Source organism: Mobula birostris, chromosome 17 (assembly GCF_030028105.1).
Source record: "Mobula birostris isolate sMobBir1 chromosome 17, sMobBir1.hap1, whole genome shotgun sequence".
Taxonomy (NCBI): Eukaryota; Metazoa; Chordata; class Chondrichthyes; order Myliobatiformes; family Myliobatidae; genus Mobula; species Mobula birostris.
Genome location: NC_092386.1, coordinates 34292857 through 34316202, shown reverse-complemented (window position 1 = coordinate 34316202; position 23346 = coordinate 34292857). Strand labels below are relative to the sequence as shown.

At 39.4% G+C, this 23346-nt stretch overlaps 1 protein-coding gene across 1 annotated transcript in view; it reads left to right on the top strand.

Moving 5' to 3' along the window:
• Positions 1 to 20200, top strand: part of aldh7a1 (aldehyde dehydrogenase 7 family, member A1) — a 44439-nt gene extending 24239 nt beyond the window's left edge. Inside the window, exons 7-18 of the mRNA XM_072281491.1 lie at positions 84 to 128; positions 1067 to 1144; positions 3790 to 3887; positions 4009 to 4050; positions 8063 to 8157; positions 9090 to 9174; positions 10752 to 10858; positions 11669 to 11785; positions 12040 to 12137; positions 12669 to 12742; positions 15159 to 15234; positions 19848 to 20200. Of these exons, the coding sequence (XP_072137592.1) occupies positions 84 to 128; positions 1067 to 1144; positions 3790 to 3887; positions 4009 to 4050; positions 8063 to 8157; positions 9090 to 9174; positions 10752 to 10858; positions 11669 to 11785; positions 12040 to 12137; positions 12669 to 12742; positions 15159 to 15234; positions 19848 to 19902 (970 nt within the window). The 3' untranslated portion in view covers positions 19903 to 20200. The remainder of the gene's footprint in view (positions 1 to 83; positions 129 to 1066; positions 1145 to 3789; positions 3888 to 4008; positions 4051 to 8062; positions 8158 to 9089; positions 9175 to 10751; positions 10859 to 11668; positions 11786 to 12039; positions 12138 to 12668; positions 12743 to 15158; positions 15235 to 19847) is intronic.
• Positions 20201 to 23346: the final 3146 nt, after the last annotated feature.

Genomic DNA, 23346 nt, shown 5'->3' with positions numbered 1-23346 from the left:
ATCATGTTTTTTTTCCCCCCAATGGCTATTTATTGACAGTATAAGTGCATTAAGAATTTCTATACATTTATTTTATGTTGTAGGAAAGGAGCTCCGACCACACCACTCACTAGTGTAGCTGTAACAAAGTAAGTATTTTATACAGACATTGTTTTGCTCTTCTTCATATCGTATAAGTTCTGTGTTCTAAAATAGTTTAATGTATAATATGATCTTCATATCTTCATGCATATTCTTTGATAAAATTAAATATAAACAGAACACAGGAAGCACTCAGTGGGTCTGATCTGTAACTTCTCACCTTTTTAAACAAAACTGTTTTAAACATATTGATCAGTTGTGTCCGAAGGTCTAACTTATTGAGGTTTAAATATTAAGCTTAAACTATGTTTTCGGGTTAGTTTTAATGAAGTTTTGTGTATCATTGAATTCCCATTTTTAAAGTCCAAACTCTGTCCTCAGCTCCGTCAGCATCTTGCAGTTGGCAGTTTTCTGATCCAAAGTTACATGAACTTGATTGAATTTTCTAAGATTAATTTTTTAAATCAAATGTCTTTCTATTTTGTCATTACAGTGAACTGTGAGTTCCTTCAGTGGCTTGTTTCTATCAATTTTGCAAAGCTTCAGAAAGAAAGTCACATCTTAAGGCAACTAAAATAATCTTTTTGTGAACTTAATATATTACACGGTCCCATGCCAGCTCCCAACAGAACAATCACCTGCCTTCCATTGCCCTGTTATTTCCCTGTAGCCCTAAGACTAGTTCTGTCACTTGCCCATCAATTCCCCTTTAATTCTTTTGCCACTCACTTGCAAAAGGGGCGAGTTGCAGTAGCAGCTTAACTTGCTGCCATGTTTTAGAGCTGTGGGAGGGAGCTGGAGCATCCAGGGGAACTCCTCACTTGGAGAACATACAAACTGCACAAACACAGTGCTTGACATTGGGATCATACCTGTACTGCTAGAACAATGAGGCAGCAACACTGCATTCTTTAATTATTTTACACTACTTCATATTAAAATTAGACTTCATTTACAAGATGCTGTTTCTTATTTTTTTTAATAGAATTATTGCGCAAGTTTTAGAAGATAATAAATTACCTGGAGCTATTTGTTCCCTAACCTGTGGCGGTGCTGACATTGGGTAAGTGAAGTGTGAATATTAACTTTATGCCAACTCTGAAGTTCATTCTTTTTAAGGGTATTGGGTTGTTTTCTATGTGAATAGTATTCAACACGACAGAGTAAAAGTACCTAAAGAAAATAGTATTCTTAAATACATTTCTTGATCTCTCATGGATACCCTGGATGTTTGTAGCTGCAGGGTGCAAATGATCATCTTGCTTCAAACTTAAGTTACCTTGGTGTCAGCGGGCAAGTAGGCGCATATTTGTTAAGTTAGAAAAGACTGCCCGCTCCTCCATTGAGAAATGCCTTTAAAGTGGCTGGCTGTTTACCCAAGGTAGGAAAGGACATTAAAGTCCTGACATGGGTAGTTAGATACGAAGTAGGACAGGAGTGAGAAGGAGTAAAGGTAACCAACAGAAATCAGATAGGGGAAGGCTAACAACTGGGATTGATTTGAGGGGTAAATTTTCCAAAACACTTGATTTGACAAAGTTTCTTAAAATAATAATATGGGTAATAAAAATAAATTAATCAAAATATGCAATTATTGATTGTAAAATACAAACATTACTGTGGATTCAGTTAATTGGAACACATCGGAACCAGTACATCTTGGCCCAAATAAGCAACTGCCTCAGTTAGCCAGTTTCTTGGAAATAGTTTAAAAAGGTTTTTAAAAAAAAAAGACGAACTAAGTAACAAATTATGTATTTAAATGAAATACAGAAAAAATTAGAACACTACTAATGCTACTATAAAACTGTGTTATTAGTTCCTCATACTTATCGATGGAGAAATTCATCTGCGTCACGCTCTTTTGACCATAAATTAACAAAATCAGCGCACTCACCAAATGCAAATAATGGGCTGCCTTCATACAATGCCTTCAACAATTGCGTCTTCCTGAACTTAATTTTCATTGTAATGTTTAAGATGGTTGTCAACATTGTCAAATTCTTCATAGTTTGTAACTTGCTGAAGTAGTGAAATTGTTTCATTTTCGCTCACGGCTGTTTCTGGCATCTCCAAGCCTGAATGCTTGAAACCATGGTGAGCAAAACAGTTCTGAATTGCCTTACTGCTTATTTCTCACCAACTATCAGTGACAAAAATCACTGCTTTTTGAACACAAACGCATGCAACTGATGCTCGTTAAAAACTGATTGCTGGAAGCATGGTGTTGTGTCTAATGCCATGCAAGTAAACGCTAGTTAAAAATCGTTCGGCAACAGTGTCCTGCCCTAATGTCCCAGGTAAATGAAGGGAACCTGGCTATTTTCTCAATGAGTTTTTGTTCTTTAAGGGTTGTCCCAAATAAGCCTCAGTGAATTGATGGCCCAATTAACCAGAATCTAATGTATTGTGGGGGGGAAATGCTACAACCCAAAGGAAAATCTGTGCAGTATGTGTCATGGAGGCATTCCCATTTCGATGGAAGTCCACAATGTCATAGTTACTGCCTATATTGATATATTGTCAAACTTCCTATTCTATTAACCAAACTGCATAGATTTCTTAAGTCATTTCTGGTCAAAAGTGATTCATTTGATCCCATATCTCCTCTCTTCCTGTCTCCAGCTGGAATCAAAATCTAATTTGCTTTTTATTTTGAGTAGTTTATTTGGCATCATTCCCCAATCCCCCTCCAACATTATTCCCTGCTCCAAAGTTGAATAGGTTCATAACCTACTCCTTCCTATTAAGTTGTATTTCTGCTTTTTTTTTTTCCACTGTCTTCCCCGCAGCCTCTCTCCAGATCTTGTCACCATCCACATCCCACAAAAGCATTGCTTCCTAATTTAAATCAGTCACGATTTCCTGTATGCAGTGCTACATGGCAGTGTACATTTGAAAAACAACTATGATATAGACAAGAGAGAACCAGTGTTCACAATATGTGTTTATGTACTGTATCAATATATCCCAAAGCACTACAGAGGGGGGGTTTTTCAACAAAATTTGACATACAACATTAATAGAGGATATTAGTACATCCGATTGAAACCCTGATCCGGGACCTTTATGAGATACAATTAAAGCATATTGATGGGTCGAGAGGTTTCTGGAGGGAATACTTGATGAGTATAATTGGCAGTAGTGTACAGTAGTTAAATTCACATATGATTGCTTAAGAGACTATAATTGGTTGAGGGTGGATATATCAGTGGTGTGCTTCACTGTTTATGGAAACTTAGCAAGATGGAAAAGGATAAAGATTCTAAGACCCAGTATTGCTTAATCTGGAGTCATTGTTGGTCTTGTTCAGGCATGGACAAAATTATGATCTCAGTACTATCCCTGGAAATATAAGAGAATTAAAGCAGACAATATGGTGCTGGAGAAGGCAATGGTGATTAAAGAGAAGGATGGGTAAACTATTATAAAGAGCATTTTGGATGGCCTTGTGACATTATAAGTTGATTTGGTACTGTAAATGGAATCTGAAATGACTTTGCAAGGGTGTTTTGGGTACGATTGGCACTGCTCTGGGAAGTGACAAATTTCCAGGGATTTTGAGAGCAAAGGCAGATTGGAGATTGGGAGAGAGTTATTCATTGGATTAATTAACCTTGCCAGGTGCCAACTGGGTAAACTTTTCATGAATTCATAACTGAGTATTCTGGAAGGTGATTGACTTTCTAAATTTCTTATTACTTTCAGTACTGCAATGAGTAAAGATGAGCGAATAGACCTCCTGTCTTTTACTGGAAGCACAAATGTTGGAAAACAAGTATCCTTAGTAGTTCAAGAACGATTTGGTAAGAGATTATGACGGCAGCCCTAGGGAAGCCTGTGTTTTTTTTTAATTGAAGCTGGTAATTTTGGTTTATGATTTAACAGTTTTGTGAAAAAATAATTGTTTTATTCTTTCCCTTTTAGGGCGTAAGCTTCTGGAGCTTGGGGGCAATAATGCTATCATTGGTAAAGTATTGAAGTATTTGGTGGATTGTAATATTTTAGTCCAAAGTCATAAAGTCATGTTGGAAATTCTGGTTAATTGGGCCAGCTGCTTATTTGGGACAACTCTTAAAGAGCAAATACAGATCTAGAAAATAGCTGGGATTCCCTTTGTTTATTTGCGACATGGTGCTGCTTAATTGGGACAGGAGAATGTTGCAGAGCAATTTCCCGGATGAATTTAGCTAGGCTTGTGTCCCTTGGAACACTGGATGCATTCCTCTGTAACTATTAAAAACTAATACACAGTTTTATAGTACTATAGTAGTATTGCTAATGTTATAATTTGTTCTGCATGTAAATTAAATTGTTATTCAGCTAAATGGTAGTTTGTCTCTTTATACCTTTTTATTTATTTCCATGAAACTTCAGCTAATTGGGCAGCTGCTTAATTGGGCCAAAATGTACTAGGCCCGCTGTGTCCCAATTAACTGGAATCCACTGTATTTTTTTTATTACCAGTTCCTCCATTTGAGCTCAATACTTATCAGTGTTTGCTAGACCATTGGCAGGCTGTCAAAAGAAAAGATTAATTGTGAATCCATAATGCACTGAGAATGAAACCATCATTAAAGAAGGGGTGAATGAAGAGACATTGCCTGGGTTGGAATGTTTCAGTTGTGAGGAGAGACTGGATAGGTTGCATTTGAGCAGAGGCTAAGTGCAGAAACCAGAAGAGGTGTATAAAATTGTGAGAGGCATATATGATGTATGTGCCTGGTAAGGCAATTTTCGTTGATACAGTGACTGCAATCTGGAACACACTGCCTGAGAAGGTGCCTGCAAGGAGATGGCTTCACGAGATTTAAGAAGCATCAAGATGACGTACTTGAATTGCCAGGGCAAAGTAGGTGATGGTTGAATTGCTGGTAAATAGAATTAGTATAGATAGGGACTTGATGGATGGCCTGGACGTGAGGCTGAAGTGCCTGTGTCTGTTCTATGTGACTCTCAAAGGTGGAATTAATGTTAGTTACTGTATCATCAGATAGTCCTTCGAAGACTCTGGTAACAAGGATCATGTGCTCACTGAAGGTTCATTGCCAGGTTGGCCTTTTAGGTTGCTTGTTAACTTTTTTGGACTTTAATCTAACTTACAAGTAGTTAATTATAGCTTTGGAAAACGGTACTTGTGATGCTTTTGTCTACCTACCAAACATTTTTACTACAGCTGTGGGAGAAATGGAAGGGTGACTCTGGGCCCATGATGGAGGAGTAAAAGGGAGCAGTGGCAGGGACAAGAGGGAAGAGACGAAGTGTGGTTGTGCAGAAAGTCAGACTCTCTGTGAGTCTTCATTGGGAACAATTGACCTGAAGTGTCTCCGCTCACGGCTATTTGGCATGTAGCTCTCTAACTTGAACCCACAACCAGGTGTGTTCAGCAGCACCTTTGATTGTCAAGACCACCTTTGCCCCTAACCTTAATGCCCTGCACACCTTCCAGTTTGTACCAGGTAACTCAAGCGACTTAGAGTCATGGTCATAGAGTGCTACAGTACAGACACAGGCCCTTCAGCCCATCTAGTCCATGCTGACCTGCTCTGCCTATTCCGTCCATTAGCACCCACAATATTCTTCTTTTGCACTGTTTATTTTATTTTTATTGCAACACAGCAATGTTCTGTACCTTGCACTGTACTGTTACCAACTAATTTCGTGACATGTCGGTGAGAATAAATCTGATTCTGCAAACCCCCCCTCATCCACGTACTTATCCAAACTTCTCTTAAATGTTACAATTGAACCCACATCTACCACTTTCACCGGCAGCTCATTCCACACTCGCACTACCCTCTGAGTGAAGAAGCTTCCCTTCAGATTCCCCTTAAGTATTTTACCTCGCACCCTAAAACTATGACTTCTAGTTCTAGTCTCAGCCAACCTGAGAGTGAAAAGGCCTCAATTACTCTAATTAAATGTAGAATTGTTTAATATGTAAGTACAGTTTTATTTAATTGGCTTGCATACCAGCAATTTGGAAAAAATTATGTCTCTATCTGCCACACAGTTCAAAGATTATCTGCAGGTTGGGCAAGCCCCTACATTGTACTTAAATGTCTAATGTCATATTGGAAAGGTAGTTATCTAACTGTCAGGGTTGCCATCATTTGTTCAGTTTATTACAGCAAAGTTGTGTGTGCTGTCCCAGGTGGATATAAGACATCTCATTGTACTCCTTTTAATGGGAGCAGGAGAATTATCTCTCAGGTTATAATCAATAGGTACTCCTTAACCAAGACTATCATTACCTTGATCATTCTTAACCCTTTTAAAGCAAATTGGCTGTAGGATTTCCCTATATGAAAGTAGTATTATCATTTAAGAATGCGCTAACTGTGCATCTGTGGCACGGCACAGGAGTATAGCAGCTAGTGCATTGCTTTACAATGCCAGTGACCCAGGTTCAATTCTGTCACTGTCTCCAAGGAGTTTCTACATTCTCCTCGTGACTGTGTTTGAGTTTTCTCCAGGTGCTCTGGTTTTCTCCCACACTCCAAAGACGTGCAAGTTGGTTAATTGGTCACAGGGTCTAATTGGGTGGTGTGGGCTCGTTGAGCCGGAAGGGCCTGTCACTGTACTGCATCTCTCTAAATAAATAACTAACTTGAGTAACATCAAGGGCAACTTCTTCATACCGAAGGTTGTGCATATAGGGAACAAACTACTAGAGGAAGCGATTGAAGCTGTTACAGTAACAAACAAGTAAAAGACAGGTGTGTGGATAGGAAAGGTTTAGATGGAATATAGGCTAAGCAGAGGCAAATGGGACTGGCTTTGTCGGCATGAGCCAGTGGGCCAAAGGGCTTGTTTCTGTGCAGCATTAATCTGACTTTAGGACTCTAATACTTGATCATCATGTAGATTATTTTGAGATGCATAATACCTTAAGGTATTAGGAATTCTATACAACTTTGTTTCCACTGCTGCTCTATCTCTTGGTGGTGTAAAAGGAATTCTGATTTTTGGAGATGGAAGCATTTCAAGGAGCCTGTGTGCCACCTTCTGGTCAAAATAACAAATTGCAAGACTTCCAAATTGAAATTTGAATTGAAGCTTTGTCAATTTGTTCTGTTTTGGAAATGCTGATAAGAATAATTCAATAAATTCTATATCTCCCACTTTGTTGGAAATGAATGCAATTTAGTACATTTGCAATAGTCTTTACGATTTTTTATTTCTCCCAGAATGTGTACAGCATACAAAGTGTGGATCTATTAGATATTGTGCAAGCTTTTATAAATAGAAGCATTACAAAACATTACACAGAAATGACCAAATGTCACATGTGGGTTGTACTGTAATTGTGAACTCTAGAATTGGTGCTGCTTAATGTTCTCAGCTTTCTGTTTAATTATAGCCAGTATTTTAAATAAGAAGAGACAGTTAACATATTCTAGGAGAATATTTCTCCTTGTATTTTTAAGTGCAATTGTGATTGTCTGTGAAGTTTGATAGTTCAGAGAATATGTATATAATTGGCTAATCAACTTCATAATTCATCATTAGGAACCTAAATATGTTAACTATAAAACAAATATTGCACATGGAAGAGAAATATATACTAATTATTTAAATGTTGAAATGAAAGCAAGATTGTGCAGTTGGTGTTGTAACTTGTTGTTTTTCTAAATGGTTTTATTCCTAAAATGCATGATTTAAAATATTTAATTGATCCTCTGTAGGTCTCAGCATTAAAGCATCTGACTTCAAACATGTTCACAGGCCATCCTTTAGGACAGGGCTTCCAAACCTTTGTTGTGCTGTGGACCCCACCGAGGGGTCTGTAGGCCCCAGGTTGAGAACCCCTGCTTTAGGTTATCAAGCTAGTCTTCGGGTGCGTTGTCTGGAGACCAAATATCTGCTGGAAAACTTTGATGTGCATCAGAATGTGTTGGTTCCTGATTACTTTGGCAATGTTTGTTCCCTGATTGTATTTCTTCATGGGATTTGACTGGTATCGTCTCTTTCCTGGCAGTGTTTGATGACGCTGATCTAAATATGGTAATTCCATCTGTTCTGTTTGCTGCTGTGGGAACTGCAGGGCAGAGGTGCACAACAACCAGACGTCTGGTGAGTTGTTACACCACAGTTGGTACACGTTTCCTAGTAAATATTTTCTGGACTAAACCATCAGTCATTTTTAATGTAGTTTTACAGGGATGATAGTGCCAATTGGCTCAAATTTAAGTTTAAGTATTGCAATTTAACAACAGTGGAGTGCAGTCTGAATGGCTGCATCATCGTCTGGTATGGGTGGGGGCTGTACTGCACAAGATCCAAGTAAGTTGCAGAAACTTGTAAAACTAGTCAGCCCCATCAAGGGTACTAGCTTCTGTAGTATCCTGGACACCTTCAAGGAGTGGTGCCTTAGGAAGGCAGCATGCATCATTGAAGGCCCCCACCACCCAGGACATGCCCTCTTCTCATTGTACTGTTAAGAAAGAGGTACAGAAGCCTGAAGGCACACACTCAATGATTAAGGAACAGCTTCTTCCCCTCTGCCATCCGACCTCTAAATGAACATTGAAGTCCACGAACATTACCTCACTACTTTTTTATATTTCTGTCTTTTTGCACTTTTTTAAAAACTTCACTATTTAAAAGAGATTGGCTGGCTGATGGCGTAATGGCATCAACGCTGGACTTTGGAGCGAAGGCTCCCGAGTTCGAATCCAGCCGGCTCCCTTGCACACTTTCTATCTGTACTGGGTTGAGTGTCGAGCTAGCAACTTGGCCTCGTAAAAATAAGAAAGCCTGCTAAAAAAACGCTGTCATGACGGTGTCCTGATGACGCCACTCGGAGCTAAGGGCTTTCTTCTTCTATTTAAAAGATATGTGTATAGTTAATGTAATTTAACTTTTTTTCCTCTATATTTGTCATGTATTGCTTTGTACTACTGCTGTAAAGTTAACAAATTTCACGACATATGCCGGTGATAGTAAACCTGATAATGATTCTGAAGTAAATCCTTCTTTACCTTTTTGTTTTTTTTTTCTTATAGTTTTTACATGAAAGTGTTCACGACGAGGTGGTGGAAAGACTTACCAAAGCTTATAAACAGATCCGAATTGGAGACCCATTGGACTGTAAGTTTAAAGAAATTTTGTTGCGAACATGTTTTATGAGGAAAGGTAAGGTGAACTCAGGCTTTTGAGGAGACTTGAAAGAGGCACAGAGGATAATAGGAGACATAGCGTGATCAGCAGGGTGGCGAAAGCTGATACCAGAGAGCATCTGTTTGAGTTGAGTGGAGAAAGGTTTAGGGGTAATGGTTTAATTGTAGATAACAAAGGTAGGGTTTTTTTTTAACACAGAGTGGTAGGAGCCTGGAATGCATTGCTGGGGGCGGTGGTAGAGGCTGATAGATTAGAGACACTTAAGAGACTCTGAGATACGCACATGGATGAAAGAAAAATGGAAAGTTATGGGCTGTGTAGAAGGAAGGGTTAGATTGATCTCAAGAATAGGCTAACTGGTTAGCACAGCATCGTGGGCCAAAGGACCCATTCTGTGCTGAACTGTTCTTTGTTCTGTGTCTCTGGTTAAGCTGCTCAGGAAATGCACTGAATCACTAGCTTTAAAAATGAAGAGAAGAAACTAAGTCTATCATGCAAGAAACTTACAAACCAGAATCTCCATTGAAGCGAGCAAGGCAGATAGCTACTCTGTTCAGAATTATCAGGATGCTTAAATGAGCCTGGAGGAAAGGTTTCATTTCTCTACTCTTTACAATAAATAGTTAATAAAATGAATTTAATTTCTTCTGGCCATCTGTGATTTAAGGTCATCGGCAATATTTTAGTTTCTTTTATAATTCTTCTATTTACCTTTTGTTAGGACTGTTTCTGATTGCTGTAAACGTAATAAAATTTTGTTAAGATTAGATAGTAAAAAGTTAACTCTTGCTTTCATAACCACTTGAGAGATAAGCCTGTAATTTCTGCTGTTTGATCTGCCCGTCAGAGGTGATGTGAATCAACCAGTCCAGTAAACTATCAGCTCACTTGCCTTGCTCCTGACAAGCTGCTTCTCGTTGCTTGTACTTTTCTGCTACCTATCCTTGGCCACACACCTCCCCGCCTCCTTGGCTATCTCTGCCAGAGTTGAGTGGCTGTCAGTATTCTTATCACCTCTCGTGTCCCAGTTGAAAGCAGGAGCAGATGGAGTTTATCAGCGGTAATAATAGGTGCTTTAAATGTTGTGTGCCAGCTGCCATTTTCTTTTGGTCACATTTTCTATCTCCCAGCTTTCGTCCAGTATGGCAGCATGCCAACTCTGACACCACACAATCTGATCCCAGACCTTGACAGTCTATAATTACATACAGCTGAAGAGAGAACCTACTGATTGCCCAGATTTACAGGATAGAGCACTTCATATGCAGACAGCATTAACATTAGTTGAAACGCATACCAGGTAAACTAAGATCACGTGAGTTCAGGAACAAATTAAGGGGAAATAAGTATGCAGACATTACAAAAATGTTTATTTTATATCTCAGGTTTTTAAAATAATTATAGCACCATATGCAGCAAAGTAATTATTGATTGTTGGTGATAGTCATCTGTTGAAAAATGAGATAGTATTATAACAGGATGTGTTCTGCACTTTGGACTACTTTCTTCCCAGGTTGAGTAAATATTATGCTTTTCTCCCCTTTTAGCTAATACCTTGTATGGCCCCCTTCACACTAAGCAAGCAGTGGACATGTACAAGAATGCAGTGGAACAGGCCAAACAGCAAGGTGGCAAGGTAGTTTACGGTGGAAAGGTAAGGCGTTTGCCACCAGAAAACAAGTATTTAAGGCGAGAGGGGAAAAGTTCTAAAGAGATGTGCAGGGTGGGTTTTTACACTGAGTGTTAGGTGACTGAAACAGGCTGCCAAGGGTTTGGTTGGAGCAGATATGGGGGCTTTAAAGAGGCTGTTAGACACATTAATGTGCAGGGAAAGGAGAGTTATGGATCACGTGCAGGCAGAAGAGGTTTATTTTAATTCAGCATTGTGAGTTTGACACGGACATTGTGTAGCTGTGATTTGAACAAGTAGTTTACAGTGTGAACTGAGGAAGAGGAGCTTAGGGATAATTGGCTGCTGATAAAGGATTTTGGATCCAAGGGAGTGAAGTAAAAACAGAAATGAGTGGTTTTGGGGAGGAGGTAATGAGCATGCTTTGTGAGGAATGAAGAATTTTGACAGGTCTTCAAACTGTTCAACTGAAGAATGTATAGTCGAAGTCAGACAGGTAATCTGACAGTAAGAGAAGTATTGGTTTTCACTCATTGTTCAATTATAAGCACATTGCCTTTGTGCTGTTTATTAACTGGGCTGTCTTGTCCTGTAACTAAATTCAAATTCCATATTGCTGCTTCAGGAGGACAGTATGCCAATCACTCATTTTGTTAAAACATTGTCCTGTTGACTTGGACTGCATTGGCAAACTCATTCTGCGGGAGAAGCCAAGGAGAGGAATATCCCAGCTTGAAGCTGAGTTTGAATATGATTGCTTTCTTTGCATTTTGTTGTCTGCTTTAGCAGAAGCAAACTATGTGTACTAATATTGATCTTGTTGTTTTGTAATAGGCAATTGATCGTCCAGGAAACTATGTAGAACCAACTATTGTAACTGGACTTCCCCACAATGCAGCAATTGTTCACACTGAGACATTTGCACCCATTTTGTATGTCCTCAAATTTAAGGTAAAGTGAGTTCATTATTGCAAAGAGAGCATTTTAAAGTGCAGTAAAATGGAGCATTGAACTCTTGAAAGTTCTGATTTATTTGCTTATAATCATATGGCTCTAATGGAATAAAATACTGAGTCACCATTAGTTACCGTTTTTACAAATGAGCATAATTAAGTTTATTTATTGTAGTGTATGCAAAAACAAGGTTATCTTTTAATACATAATTCCAACAATAATGTCATGATTTTTTTTCTTTTATCTTTCAGTCTGAGAAAGAAGCATTTACATGGAACAATGAGGTCAAACAGGGTCTTTCCAGTAGCATCTTCACCAAGGATGTAGGTCGAATGTTCCGTTGGCTGGGGTAAGCTCTTTAAATTTATTTTTGCACAAATAATTTGCAATGATTTGCTTCCAAACTTGGAAGCACTGCACTAACTCAATAGCTCTATAAGCATACAATAAAAAGGCACATACTCATACCTTCACCCAATACTGATTATTTATTTTAACAATGCCCCCTCCCCCCATGAAGAACCTAAACAATTAGAGTGTAATTTGCTGTTAACTGATCTTTTTGCTGTTTTTACATCTGTCGCTGCAATGTTGTGAAATAAAAAGATGGAAACACTTCAGGCCATTCAGTACCTTTCTGCTTTATTTGACTTCTTATTACATAATTTTACTTATTTTTTCTTTTCAGATTTTCTTTCAAACCTTGATTTGTGGTTTTGCATTTGCTCTGAAGTTGTATTCAGCAGCTCTAGAGATTCAACTCAGTGTAGACAGTACAGTAAAAAGTGGATGATTTTTAAAAATCTTTGTGATAGAAGTTTTTACTTATCATTTGTTTCCCATCAGTTCCTGATAATTTTTTTTTACCTTTTCTGCTCAGACCCAAAGGTTCAGATTGTGGAGTTGTGAACGTCAACATTCCAACCAGTGGTGCCGAAATCGGAGGAGCCTTTGGTAATTTTAAAATTAAATTTGTAACAGGAACTTCCTTAATTTACAGTTTCAGAATTGTTTTACTCATTTTTAATGCACTATGATGGGAAGTGTGTTGTAAGATTAATAATGTGTGGATCAGTCAGACACAGAATTGTACTTCGTCATTGAAGTATTCATGGCAGAGTAAACATCTGAATTGAATGGTTCAGCAAGAAAATGGGGAATCTTCAAAACTATGGAAACAAGCCTCTGGTCCAACTAATTTGTTCCAAAATATCATGTACCTTGTTGAACAATGATTCCTTGTTACTCTTAACATGATATTAAACTAGATGATTTCACACATATGTAGCAATTATTGCATCACATGGCTTTTCACAATTTGATGGCAAATAATTATGCAGAAATGAAATCAAATTTAAGTTATCTCAATTTAAAAAAATTCATTCAACAATGTACACATAAAGGTAGGTTTTCTTGATTTATTCATTGCATAATTTTTAACTCTGCCTTTATGTTTTATAATGAATTATAAATGACTGAGATCTTGCTTCTACTTTATTCTATCCTTAATAGAGTGGGGCAAACTGTTCTTCACTCTGCATGCAGAGTCGGGTGGGAAAATCAGTCACCTTAGATTAGCGATAGTGCTCGTTTTACATTCTAATCTTGGGTGGTTATTACTTATTGAATGCTTTGAGGCCTTGTTTAAATAATTAATATTTTGATAGTCAGCATCTTCCTGGTTTTCGATTTTGTTCACATTGAAATTCACTAATTCCTGAGGAAACCCCAGGAAATCTTTGATACAAAGGTGGATGGATTTGTTCCTGAGTGTGGTGACATTTACAGCCTTTGAAAAATAGCTTCCAAAGCTGCTTTTAAACTTTGATTCTGGCACAGTCCTGATCTAAGCAATCAGGTGGTGATTTGGTGACACTGTGACCTTGTTAGAGATCATACTTCTATCTCACAATGAATATATAGTGAAACTGATAATTCACTATCTCACTTTCTGTAAATCCTGAAAGTTCAGCAACTGACCTGTCAATTTCTTTTTTCCAATGTTGCCTTTATACACGGTAAGACTCTGGTTCCCTTGCTCTTTAAACTGGCTCGGGGCCCCAATTCCCGTGCTCCTTTTAAATTCATTTGGTTCAGTGGAAAGCTGTTTCTACTACTGTAGCCACCCTTTTTAATTCTCCTTTCCATTCCCATTCTAACATGGCAGTTCATGACCTCTTCTACTGCCATGATGTGGCCATTTTCATGCTGGAGAAGCAACACCTCATATTCTGTCTTGGTAGTCTCCAACTTGATGGCATAAACATTGATTGCTCTGACTTCTGGTAATTTCTCTCCCCTCTCCCTTTTTTTCTTTTCCCCATTCTGGCTCCGCTCTTGCAACATCTTTTCTCCTCATCTGCCTATCTTCTCCCTTTGGTGTCTCTCCTCCTTCCTGTTCTCACATGGTCCACTCTTCTCACTTACCAGATTTCTTCTTCAGCCCTTTATTTCTTACACTTAACCCTTTCCAGCTTCTCACTTCATTTCCTCCTCCCCCACCCACCTAGCTTCCCCCTCACCTAATTTCACCTATCACCTGCCAGCTTGTACTCCTTCACTCGCCCACTACCTTATTCTGGCTTATTTCCCCCTTCCTTTCCAGTCCCGATGAAAGGTGATTAGTTCATTCCCCTCCATTGGTGCTGCTTGACCGCCTGAGTTCCTCCAGCAATTTGTGTCAGTCAATTAAAATTATGTTTGTGTATTAGTAGGAGTACTATGCATCCTAAAATATCTGCTAGTCCAGTGCCACTAATGTCCCATGTTGATATGTTATTGGAGAGTTACTGAACTGTTGACATCTCCAGAAGTTATTGATGCAATGCCCTGCAGCCTGTTTTTGTTTCTTTTATAACATAAGAGAGTTGTAAACTTAGTCAGCTCCATCTTGGGCACTAGCCTCTGTAGTATCCAGGACATCTTCAAGGAGCAATGCCTCAAAAAGGCAGCATCCATCATTAAAGACCCCCCATCACCCAGGGCAAACCCTGTTCCCTTTGCTACCATCAGGAAGGAAATACAGAAGCCTGAAGGCACACGCTCAACGATTGAGGAACAGCATCTTCCCCTCTGACATCCAATTTCTGAATGGACATTGTACCCATGAACATTACCTCACTGTTTAAAAAAAAATTCTTTGCATTATTTATTTAATTTAACTACTCTGTGTGTGTGTGTGTGTGTGTGTGTGTGTGTGTGTGTATGTGTGTGTATATGTATATATATATATATATATATATATAGTACTTTAATTCATTTTTTCCTCTATTATGTACTGCATTGTACTGTTGCCGCAAAGGCGACAAATATCTTGACACAAGCCGGTGATATTAAACCAATTCTGATTCTGAAATGTGCATGTTTTTAGGTGGAGAGAAACATACGGGTGGAGGCCGAGAGTCTGGCAGTGATGCGTGGAAGCATTACATGAGAAGGTCTACCTGGTAGGTAAAAGGACAATTGGTTGGGTCACTCCGAATGACTAGAATATGAATGGGAGGAATGGATTAAATAAAAAATTAAGAATATCTAGAGCTTTAAGTTTGATTTTCAGACATGAGAAGGAGGAGCACGATTATTTGAGCATGCTCTGTCATTCAGAAAGATCATGGGTGATCTGATCACTGACCTCAATTTAGTAAATATAACATGTTTCAGGATTGACGTCCTGAATGTTAATGTCTACATTTGAAGCTGGAAATCTTTTCATAGTCTGTCAAATCAGGAATAAAAAAGACAACTAGCAGGTATCGCATAGAACTTGTCACTGTCTACATAATGCTATGCTTGTAAGAACTGGATAGCCGCACCATTTCAGTTCCAATGTATTATTGTGCGGAGGGAAAATGCCTGCTCGTAGCTTGGTATATCGTTGGGAGCCCATGTGGTGTAGCCATAGCTCCTGAGGGAGGGTATAGACGGATGTGCAGATGCTCAATTCAGATGGAGGTCAGGCTGAGATACAAAGTCAGTTGGAATATTGAGCAACATGCACAAGATGCTGGAGGAACTCAGCAGGTCAGGCAGAGCTTGGACGGAAATAGATAGTCGATGTTTCAGGCTGAGGTGCTGCCTGACCAGCTGAGTTCCTCCAGCATCTTGTGTACATTGCTTCAGATTTCCAGCATCTTCAGTCCCTCTTATCTTGTCTATTAGAATATCTTTTTATAAGAATGTGTTCTTCCTTGTAGAATGTTTCTTCAATGTGTTGCAGTTTGTGTTCTTCCTTGTTTTCTTTACTCAAGTGCTTTAAAAATAAAATACCAAGAAGTGCTCTGACATAGGTTGGCCAGATGTGTTCAGAGCATGGACGCAACGGGTTTCCACATGCTGAGGCAGATAATCCTGCATTGTCTGTACTTCCCGAAGTACACTTGTCCTGTGTCTAGAGCTTAGCGTGCACTACCTGGAATGAGCGCAGTGAGTTGTATAAGACATTGGTGAGGCCAAATTTGGAATATCATGTAGCAGTTCAGGTCAGCCACCTGTCTACAGGAGAGATATCAATAAGCTTGATAGAGAGCAGAGAAAACTTACACGGATGTTGCTGGGATTTGAGGACCTGAGATACAGGGGATAAATAGGATAGGACTTTGTTCCCTGGAGAACAGGGGAATGATGGGAAATCTTAAAGCGGTATATAAAATTATGAGGGGTATGGACAGGGTGAATTCTCCAGCCAGTGCTGTAGTAGCATCCATACCAGACTTCGAAGGGAATGGTCCCGGGTTCGAATCTGGCCAGCTCCTTGCACACTTTCCATCCGTGCTGGGTTGAGTGTCAAGCTAGCAACTCGGCCTTGTTTTTTAAAGAAAAAAACACACCAAACGTATATGCTGAAGTTTGCCGCCCAATGCGCGGAGCGGAACAAAAAAGGGTGAATGCATGCAGGATTTTTCCCCCTCAGGTTGGGCGAGACCAAGAATAAACATCATAGATCTAGGGTGAAAGGTGAAATATTTAAGGGAAATCTGAGGGAAAAATTCTTCACTCGGTGGTGCGAACATGGAATGAGCAACCAGTAGAAATGGTAGGTGTGAGTTGAGCTGTAACATTTGAGAGAAGTTTGAATAGCTACATGGGTGAGAGAGGTATGGAGGTCTGGGTGTGGGTAGATGGCACTAACCAGGGCCTGTTTCTCTGCTCTATCACTTTATGACTCTAAAGCACCAATGCTGAGAGGGTATCATGGCATTTTATATGCAGAGATTCTGACAGCACAGTAGTGCTGGTGACCTGGACGTGCCCCTACCACTTCTTGGCTCATGCAGTGATCAGTTGGCCATGGCGGGCAGGACGAGACCACACACGCTGATGTTGGTGGACAAGATGTGCGGGTAGGAGGCTCTGCAGCCGCATCAGCGTGGTGAATCGGGCCTTTGCTGCGGACTGTTAGCAGCCCTTCTGTGTGTTGATAGTCCAACCAGATACAGCCGTCTCCCTCATCACTGCCTTTTGGGTGTGATGGAAGCTGCCCAGTGTTGAGCATGTTGCTGAGGAGAAACCAAGTTGGCATTGCAGGGTGGTGGGGAAGAACACACCCTTCCCATCACACTCGACTGAAGGAGATGAGAAAGGCTGTAAGAACTGTGGATTGTAAACACAGGAAAGAAACTGCCTGCTGTCTGCTGCACTCCTGATCTCTCCCTTCGGCACGGAGCGGCCGCCGCCGCCAGGCCCTCCCTTCGGCACGGAGCGGCGGCTGCCCCCCGCCGGGCCCTCCCTGCGACACGGAGGCCCTCCTTTCGGCCGACCAGACTATGAGACTCTCATTATAGGCTCCCAGCTTATTAGGGGGTGGTCCAGGATGATGACTTTTCATTTAGTATAAATGAGTGGCTACCTGTGGGTGTTGAGGCTAGAGCACCAAAAGTGATAAAGTGAAGCAAGGCAGTGCCATGCCGGATACACTTGTGTCTCATATTTTGTGAAACAGCAATAAATCGTGTTGAATGGACTGACAATGTTGCCTTGGAGCTTGGAGCGTTTTGATTGAAAAGCAGGTTTTTACTTGCAGATCCCTTCAGACCTGCTTTTCCCAGCAGCAGCTTCCCACCACAGTGGACCCCCACCCCCTCCCGCTTGTGTGCACTCCTCCGCTCGCTCACTCCTGTTAACTGTGGCTGTTCCTTCAGCTTCTACTCTGGGGATGGTCAGAGTAACACCACTGAAGTGACCTGGGTTCAGTACACAAAGGTTGTGTGGTCTCCCCATGTCTGTGTGAGTTTCCTCCCTCATTCCAAAGATGTATGGGTTAATAAGTTAATTGGTCATGTGGGTGGCAGGGGCTTGTGGTGCTTGAAGGTCCTGTTACTGTGTTGAATCTGTAGATAAATAAAATAAATTAAAAAAAAAAATCTCTTAAGATACCCTCCATACACTTTCTCCTTGAATTTTAAGATTATCCTTAAAACCTAGTCTTGACTAACCTGCAGTTCTGGCAGTGTTTTTGACCATTAGCGTTAGCTAGTTCCATGTCTCATTCCACAAATGTGCATGACCTGCTGTATGTTTACAGTATTCTCTGTGTTATTTTCTGATTGATTGATTTATTTATTTTTTTTAGCTTTAGCTCACCCCTCCTGATAATTTAAATGACTTGGCATCTACTCCTTTCTCATTATGCTATGTGAAATGCCTTGGACATTTTTCTGCATTAAAAGAATTTCGAGAAACCAATATATGTTTCTTGTTGAATTTTGCAAATACCAACCTAACCTGTAGGTGTCAGCAAAACAGTAGGAAATTTTCCTGAGATGGTTTTATTTGGGTTAGGAATTTTTTTGGGAAATTTCATGGGAAATTTTTTTCAGCAAACTTGCCCAGTCATCAAGTGTGTAAAATTGAGTGGGTGGGGCTGAAATCAGGCCAATGAACCAAACACTCGGAAATCTTACCCATCTCAGGAAAATTGTTAGTTCTGAAACATCCTTAATCTACAGAATGTTTATTTCACTGTAAGACTGAAGAATCTTAACTTGGATGGAGTCCTCATGATGTTAAATTTCGCATAAAATGTTGATTGGTGTTTTGACCTCTCCAATACTTTATGTATTATATTGGTTCCTCCTTCCCATTTTTGAATCAATTTTCCAAATTGGGTATGTCAGAATGACACCAGTGTTCTGTGAGCACAAATGGGGTTTCTAACTTATCAAATTACTAATAGCTGTTGCAGATTTCTCAGATGCTGCTTAATAAATCAGAGGCCAATGTTAACAGTTCCTTTCTTCTGAATTACTATTTCATCAGTTAGTTTCTGCAAATAGTTGTTTTCAGGGTGTTATCACAAATGCTTGGCTCCAGTACTTGTTAAACTTTTCATGCAATATCTTGATTCTGATATAAAAACAGAAAATGCCGACAGTACTTTGTAGGTCAGGCAGCATCTGTGAGGACAAAAGTACGAGCTAGGTCATGGTCCGCAGAAATCCACCATTAGTTACTGTTGAAGCTGAGCTCACTGCAGCGGGAGGGGACAGCAGTGTTTCTGCAGTGTACTGACCTGACTGGTAAAGGCAACAGGTCCTTTACCAATCAACATCAAAAAAAGGGTTTAGCTTAGATTCTATTTTTGTTTCCCTCTATTAGTAACCTGCCGTTACAATGGTTTAATGTGTTTTAAAGTTATTTTAAAGTTTTTAAAACTTTAATCCATTCAATTGTTTTAATTGCCTCTGAATGGTATCAGAGGAGAGGAAGTGGCTGCTGCTTCCATCGCCTGAAGTCTAGTTGCCACTTGTGACCTGTTACACTTTAAGAAAGGATTATAACCACAGACAATGGATGAAGAATATCTGGACCAAGAACGAGTTGATGACCTATGATCATGCGTAATGAAAGTTAGCAACTTTCCAGCATTTTGTGTATATTTTTTCATAGTCCTAGCCTCTGCAGAATTTTGCTCTTGATCTTGATAAACTGCAAAAAGTAATCCCAAGACAGCAAAGGCATAAATCATAAATTTAGCTGTTATTTTCTTGCAGTTTCTCAGCCCAGATCATTTATTCTATAGACTGAGACTAACTCTCTTCTTTCCCCCCCCCCATTGTTTTAGCACCATCAACTATAGCAAGGAGCTTCCTCTGGCTCAAGGGATCAAGTTTGAATAAAGATGATTTGTGATATTATACCAACTATCAAGACCTTGAGTGAGAATGAAAGATTAGAATAATTTTCACAAGAGGAATTAAATCATGTGCAAAATCTAGAATCTTTTGAAATGATTTTACCTATGAACTACCAGATTTGGACATTTGGGCCTTCTGCTTTTCTTCAAACTTTCAGAGATGAAACTGTGATGTAGTACATCTGTTTTTCATTACTAACAGGATAACTTCTGTATAGAACAATGGATTCAGTTTCCTTCCAATGGCAAGTAAAATGAAAATAAATTCTCACACACTGAAATGAATTTGAGCCAGTCCTTTATTTTCTTTGTTTTAACGGATTTTTATAATGGTCACGAGCACCTTGCAGTAATAATTGCTGTTATAGCACCTATATTTGTGTAGGAAGGAATCTATATTTGGGGGTCTTCCATTTTTGGATGGAATGTTAATTTGGAAACATTTGTGTGATATAGTAATACTGTTCCTGATCCAGGATGTCTTCGAAGTATCAAGCAGTATAGTCACAAATGTATAAAACGATACATTGTGGGGAGGGGGGAATGAGAAAGAAAGGGGCCTCTATCCTCCAGGAATATTCTTGATTAAAAAATAACCCAGTGGTTATTATTAAGCTTAACAAGTAATTCAATCAATAAAATTGTAAGCTCTTACTGGTTTCTTTGGTTGAATCTCTGCCCTGTGTAATTCATCTTGTATCATTTCTGCAGCCCTGGAAAAGGTTGGTATGATGATTTTGGGTAGAGGAATCATATATAATCTGAACTAATTATATTGCTAAATATCTCAGTATCTGTGACATCCTCTGGGGTGGGAGGAAGCAAGGTTAGAGGTGCTGAATGAGCCCATGAAACGGCCAAAAGGTAATTGCCAACCACTGAGGTCAAGCAGCCTAGGTTATTTGAAAGGGCAGCTCTTGGCACAGAAGCTGTTGCTACAAAGGTGTGGCGACCCAGGTTCAGTCCTGGTGTTGATGGGTGTCTATCTGAAATTAACAAATCCTGTTTTAAATTAAAAAGAGAATATGCATCGATCTGTTGAATTCATTAGAACAATATGAATAATAATATTCATGTAAATCAAACTGCATTCAAAATCTGTTGATGGTGTCTAAAACTCTTGCAATGGTTTAAAATGAAGTCCATTTCCTATTACTTAGCTGCAGTTATTTGATGTTATTGATGCAAATGCACTGTCACCTTGACTACTTTCCAGCCTGTGGGGTGGTTAACTGCACTAAGGTGGGTAGTGTGAGGGAAGGTGCTGGGGTTTTAGAACTTGCATATTGAAGTCTACAAGGAGGAAATTTGGGTGGTCTGCAAAATAGATACTAAATAAGATACCACTTGTTTAAATAACCACATCTCTCTCCTTGACCCTTCAGCCAAGATCAATTAAATTATAATGAGTGTTCTTTTACATTATTGCCATATTGAAAAATAGCTGCTCTTTGGAAAACGCAGTAAAAGTGATTACCTGTGCATGAAGTGCTGTATGGTGTCTGACGTTTCTGTAGTGCTGCTGTTGCAATGAAAGGCTGGAAGTTTGAACCACCTTTCTCCTCATCTGGTTTCACCTGTCAGCTTGTACTCCTTCCCTTTCCCCCACCTTCTTATTTCAGGGGTCTTCGCTTTTCCTTTCCAGTCCTGATGAAGGGTCTCGGCCTAAAACGGAAACTCTTTATTCCCCTCCATTGCTGCTGCCTGTGGCCTGCTAAATTCCTGCAGTATTTTACATCTGCACAATCTCTTGTATTTAAGTTTGAATTAGTTTTCTGTTCTTCATTCTATTGGGATGTAATGGTAAAGATTTGTTTAGTTGGTTAATCTGTGCAAGAGAATCTTTGGAGATTCTAACTTTGAGAATCATTTAAGGGAGCAATATAAAAATCAATCAATCTTTTTGAGATGTAGAATTTGTGATAAATTCAACTTGAAATCTTTATGGATGATCATGCAACTCGACTTCCAAAATGGCTTCCATTAGCTTACACTTCCTAAGTTGCTTAGTTTATTCTGCAGCTTTTCAGGTTAAAGTGAAATGATTTCCCCTTGAAAACCGGTAGAACACCATAGTAGAAACAGATAAACACAAGAGATTCTACAGAATGCTGGAAATGTGCACGTGCGCACGTGCGCACACACACACACCCTGACCTGCTGAGTTCCTTGTGCATTTTGTGTGTTACAGTGGAAGCACAATCACCTTCAGATGATACTGGTGCATTATGCAAGACGGCATAATGTACATGTTGTAAATTTATAACGTAAGTATAAAATGTAAACTTGGCAGGTCAGGCATCATCTGTGAAAAGAGACCTTAACTGTGTCCTTCCTTGTTCTATAAAAGTGAGTTTATAACATTTAGTGATTAAGGAATATGGACCCCAAGCTGTTTATATTAAGCCAAAGATCAGAGTGGATATGTGAAATATCTTAAAATGCACATCAATTTTCCTAGTGTAGATTGTTTATTGTACATTGTTAAATCCTGGTGGAGTTCTTGGTTCTTTGCCATTTGTCAAATTGCCGTACTAAAAGGATAGGTTTAAAGTTAATTCCTTTATCAATAGATATGTTTACTTGCATTAGAATCAAAACAATACTGAGTCAGAAAATGTAGATTTAAATTCAACCCCAGAGATATAGACTCGAGTTTATATGCACTTGAAGTACTGTTGGAAACATTGGTGTAGAAATACTATTACAGTGCTGTGATGTTATGGGCTTTATAGCATTTTTTTATCTGATTCTAAATATGATTGACATGCCATGCACTCCTAGTGGTTTTCTCCATTTGTGCACTTTAAAAATGTAGCACGTGTGGATGATATGCCCATGTGCAAAGTTGTCTGAACATATGCAGTGTGCAACCTACAATTCATACTGCTGTGATTTTAAGTGAGCAACATGATAAACAGCTGTAGAAGTAACGGATCTTTATTTGGCGCAAACAGGTCTGCAGAGAAACTTGGTGGAAGAATCTTCCTGATCTTGAATACATTGCATCCTTCTACCCTTAAAGTACAAAGACAACAGCTCCATGATTTAATACAATTTTAATAGTAACAACGGCATAGCTTGCTTCAGTATTTTGTATGTCGATAGGTGGTTCTGCAGAATTATACATTTACAATGGGAACATCCCTTAATTGATAAGGCCAGCTCTAAATACTGCCACTGTCTGTAAGGAGTTTGTCATGGGGAGAACGTACAGTGTGGGTTTCTGCAGAGTGCACCGTTTCCTCCCACATTCCAAAGATGTATGAGTTTGTAGGGTTAATTGGTCATATGGGTGTTTTTGGGTGGAGCAGGCTCATTATGCCGAAGAGTTATTCACAGTGCTCTTTTACAGGAGCACAGCCTTGTCGTGGTTTGGAGACTTGCATGTCTCAATGTCCTGGACAGCGATGTTGGCTGGAGTCAG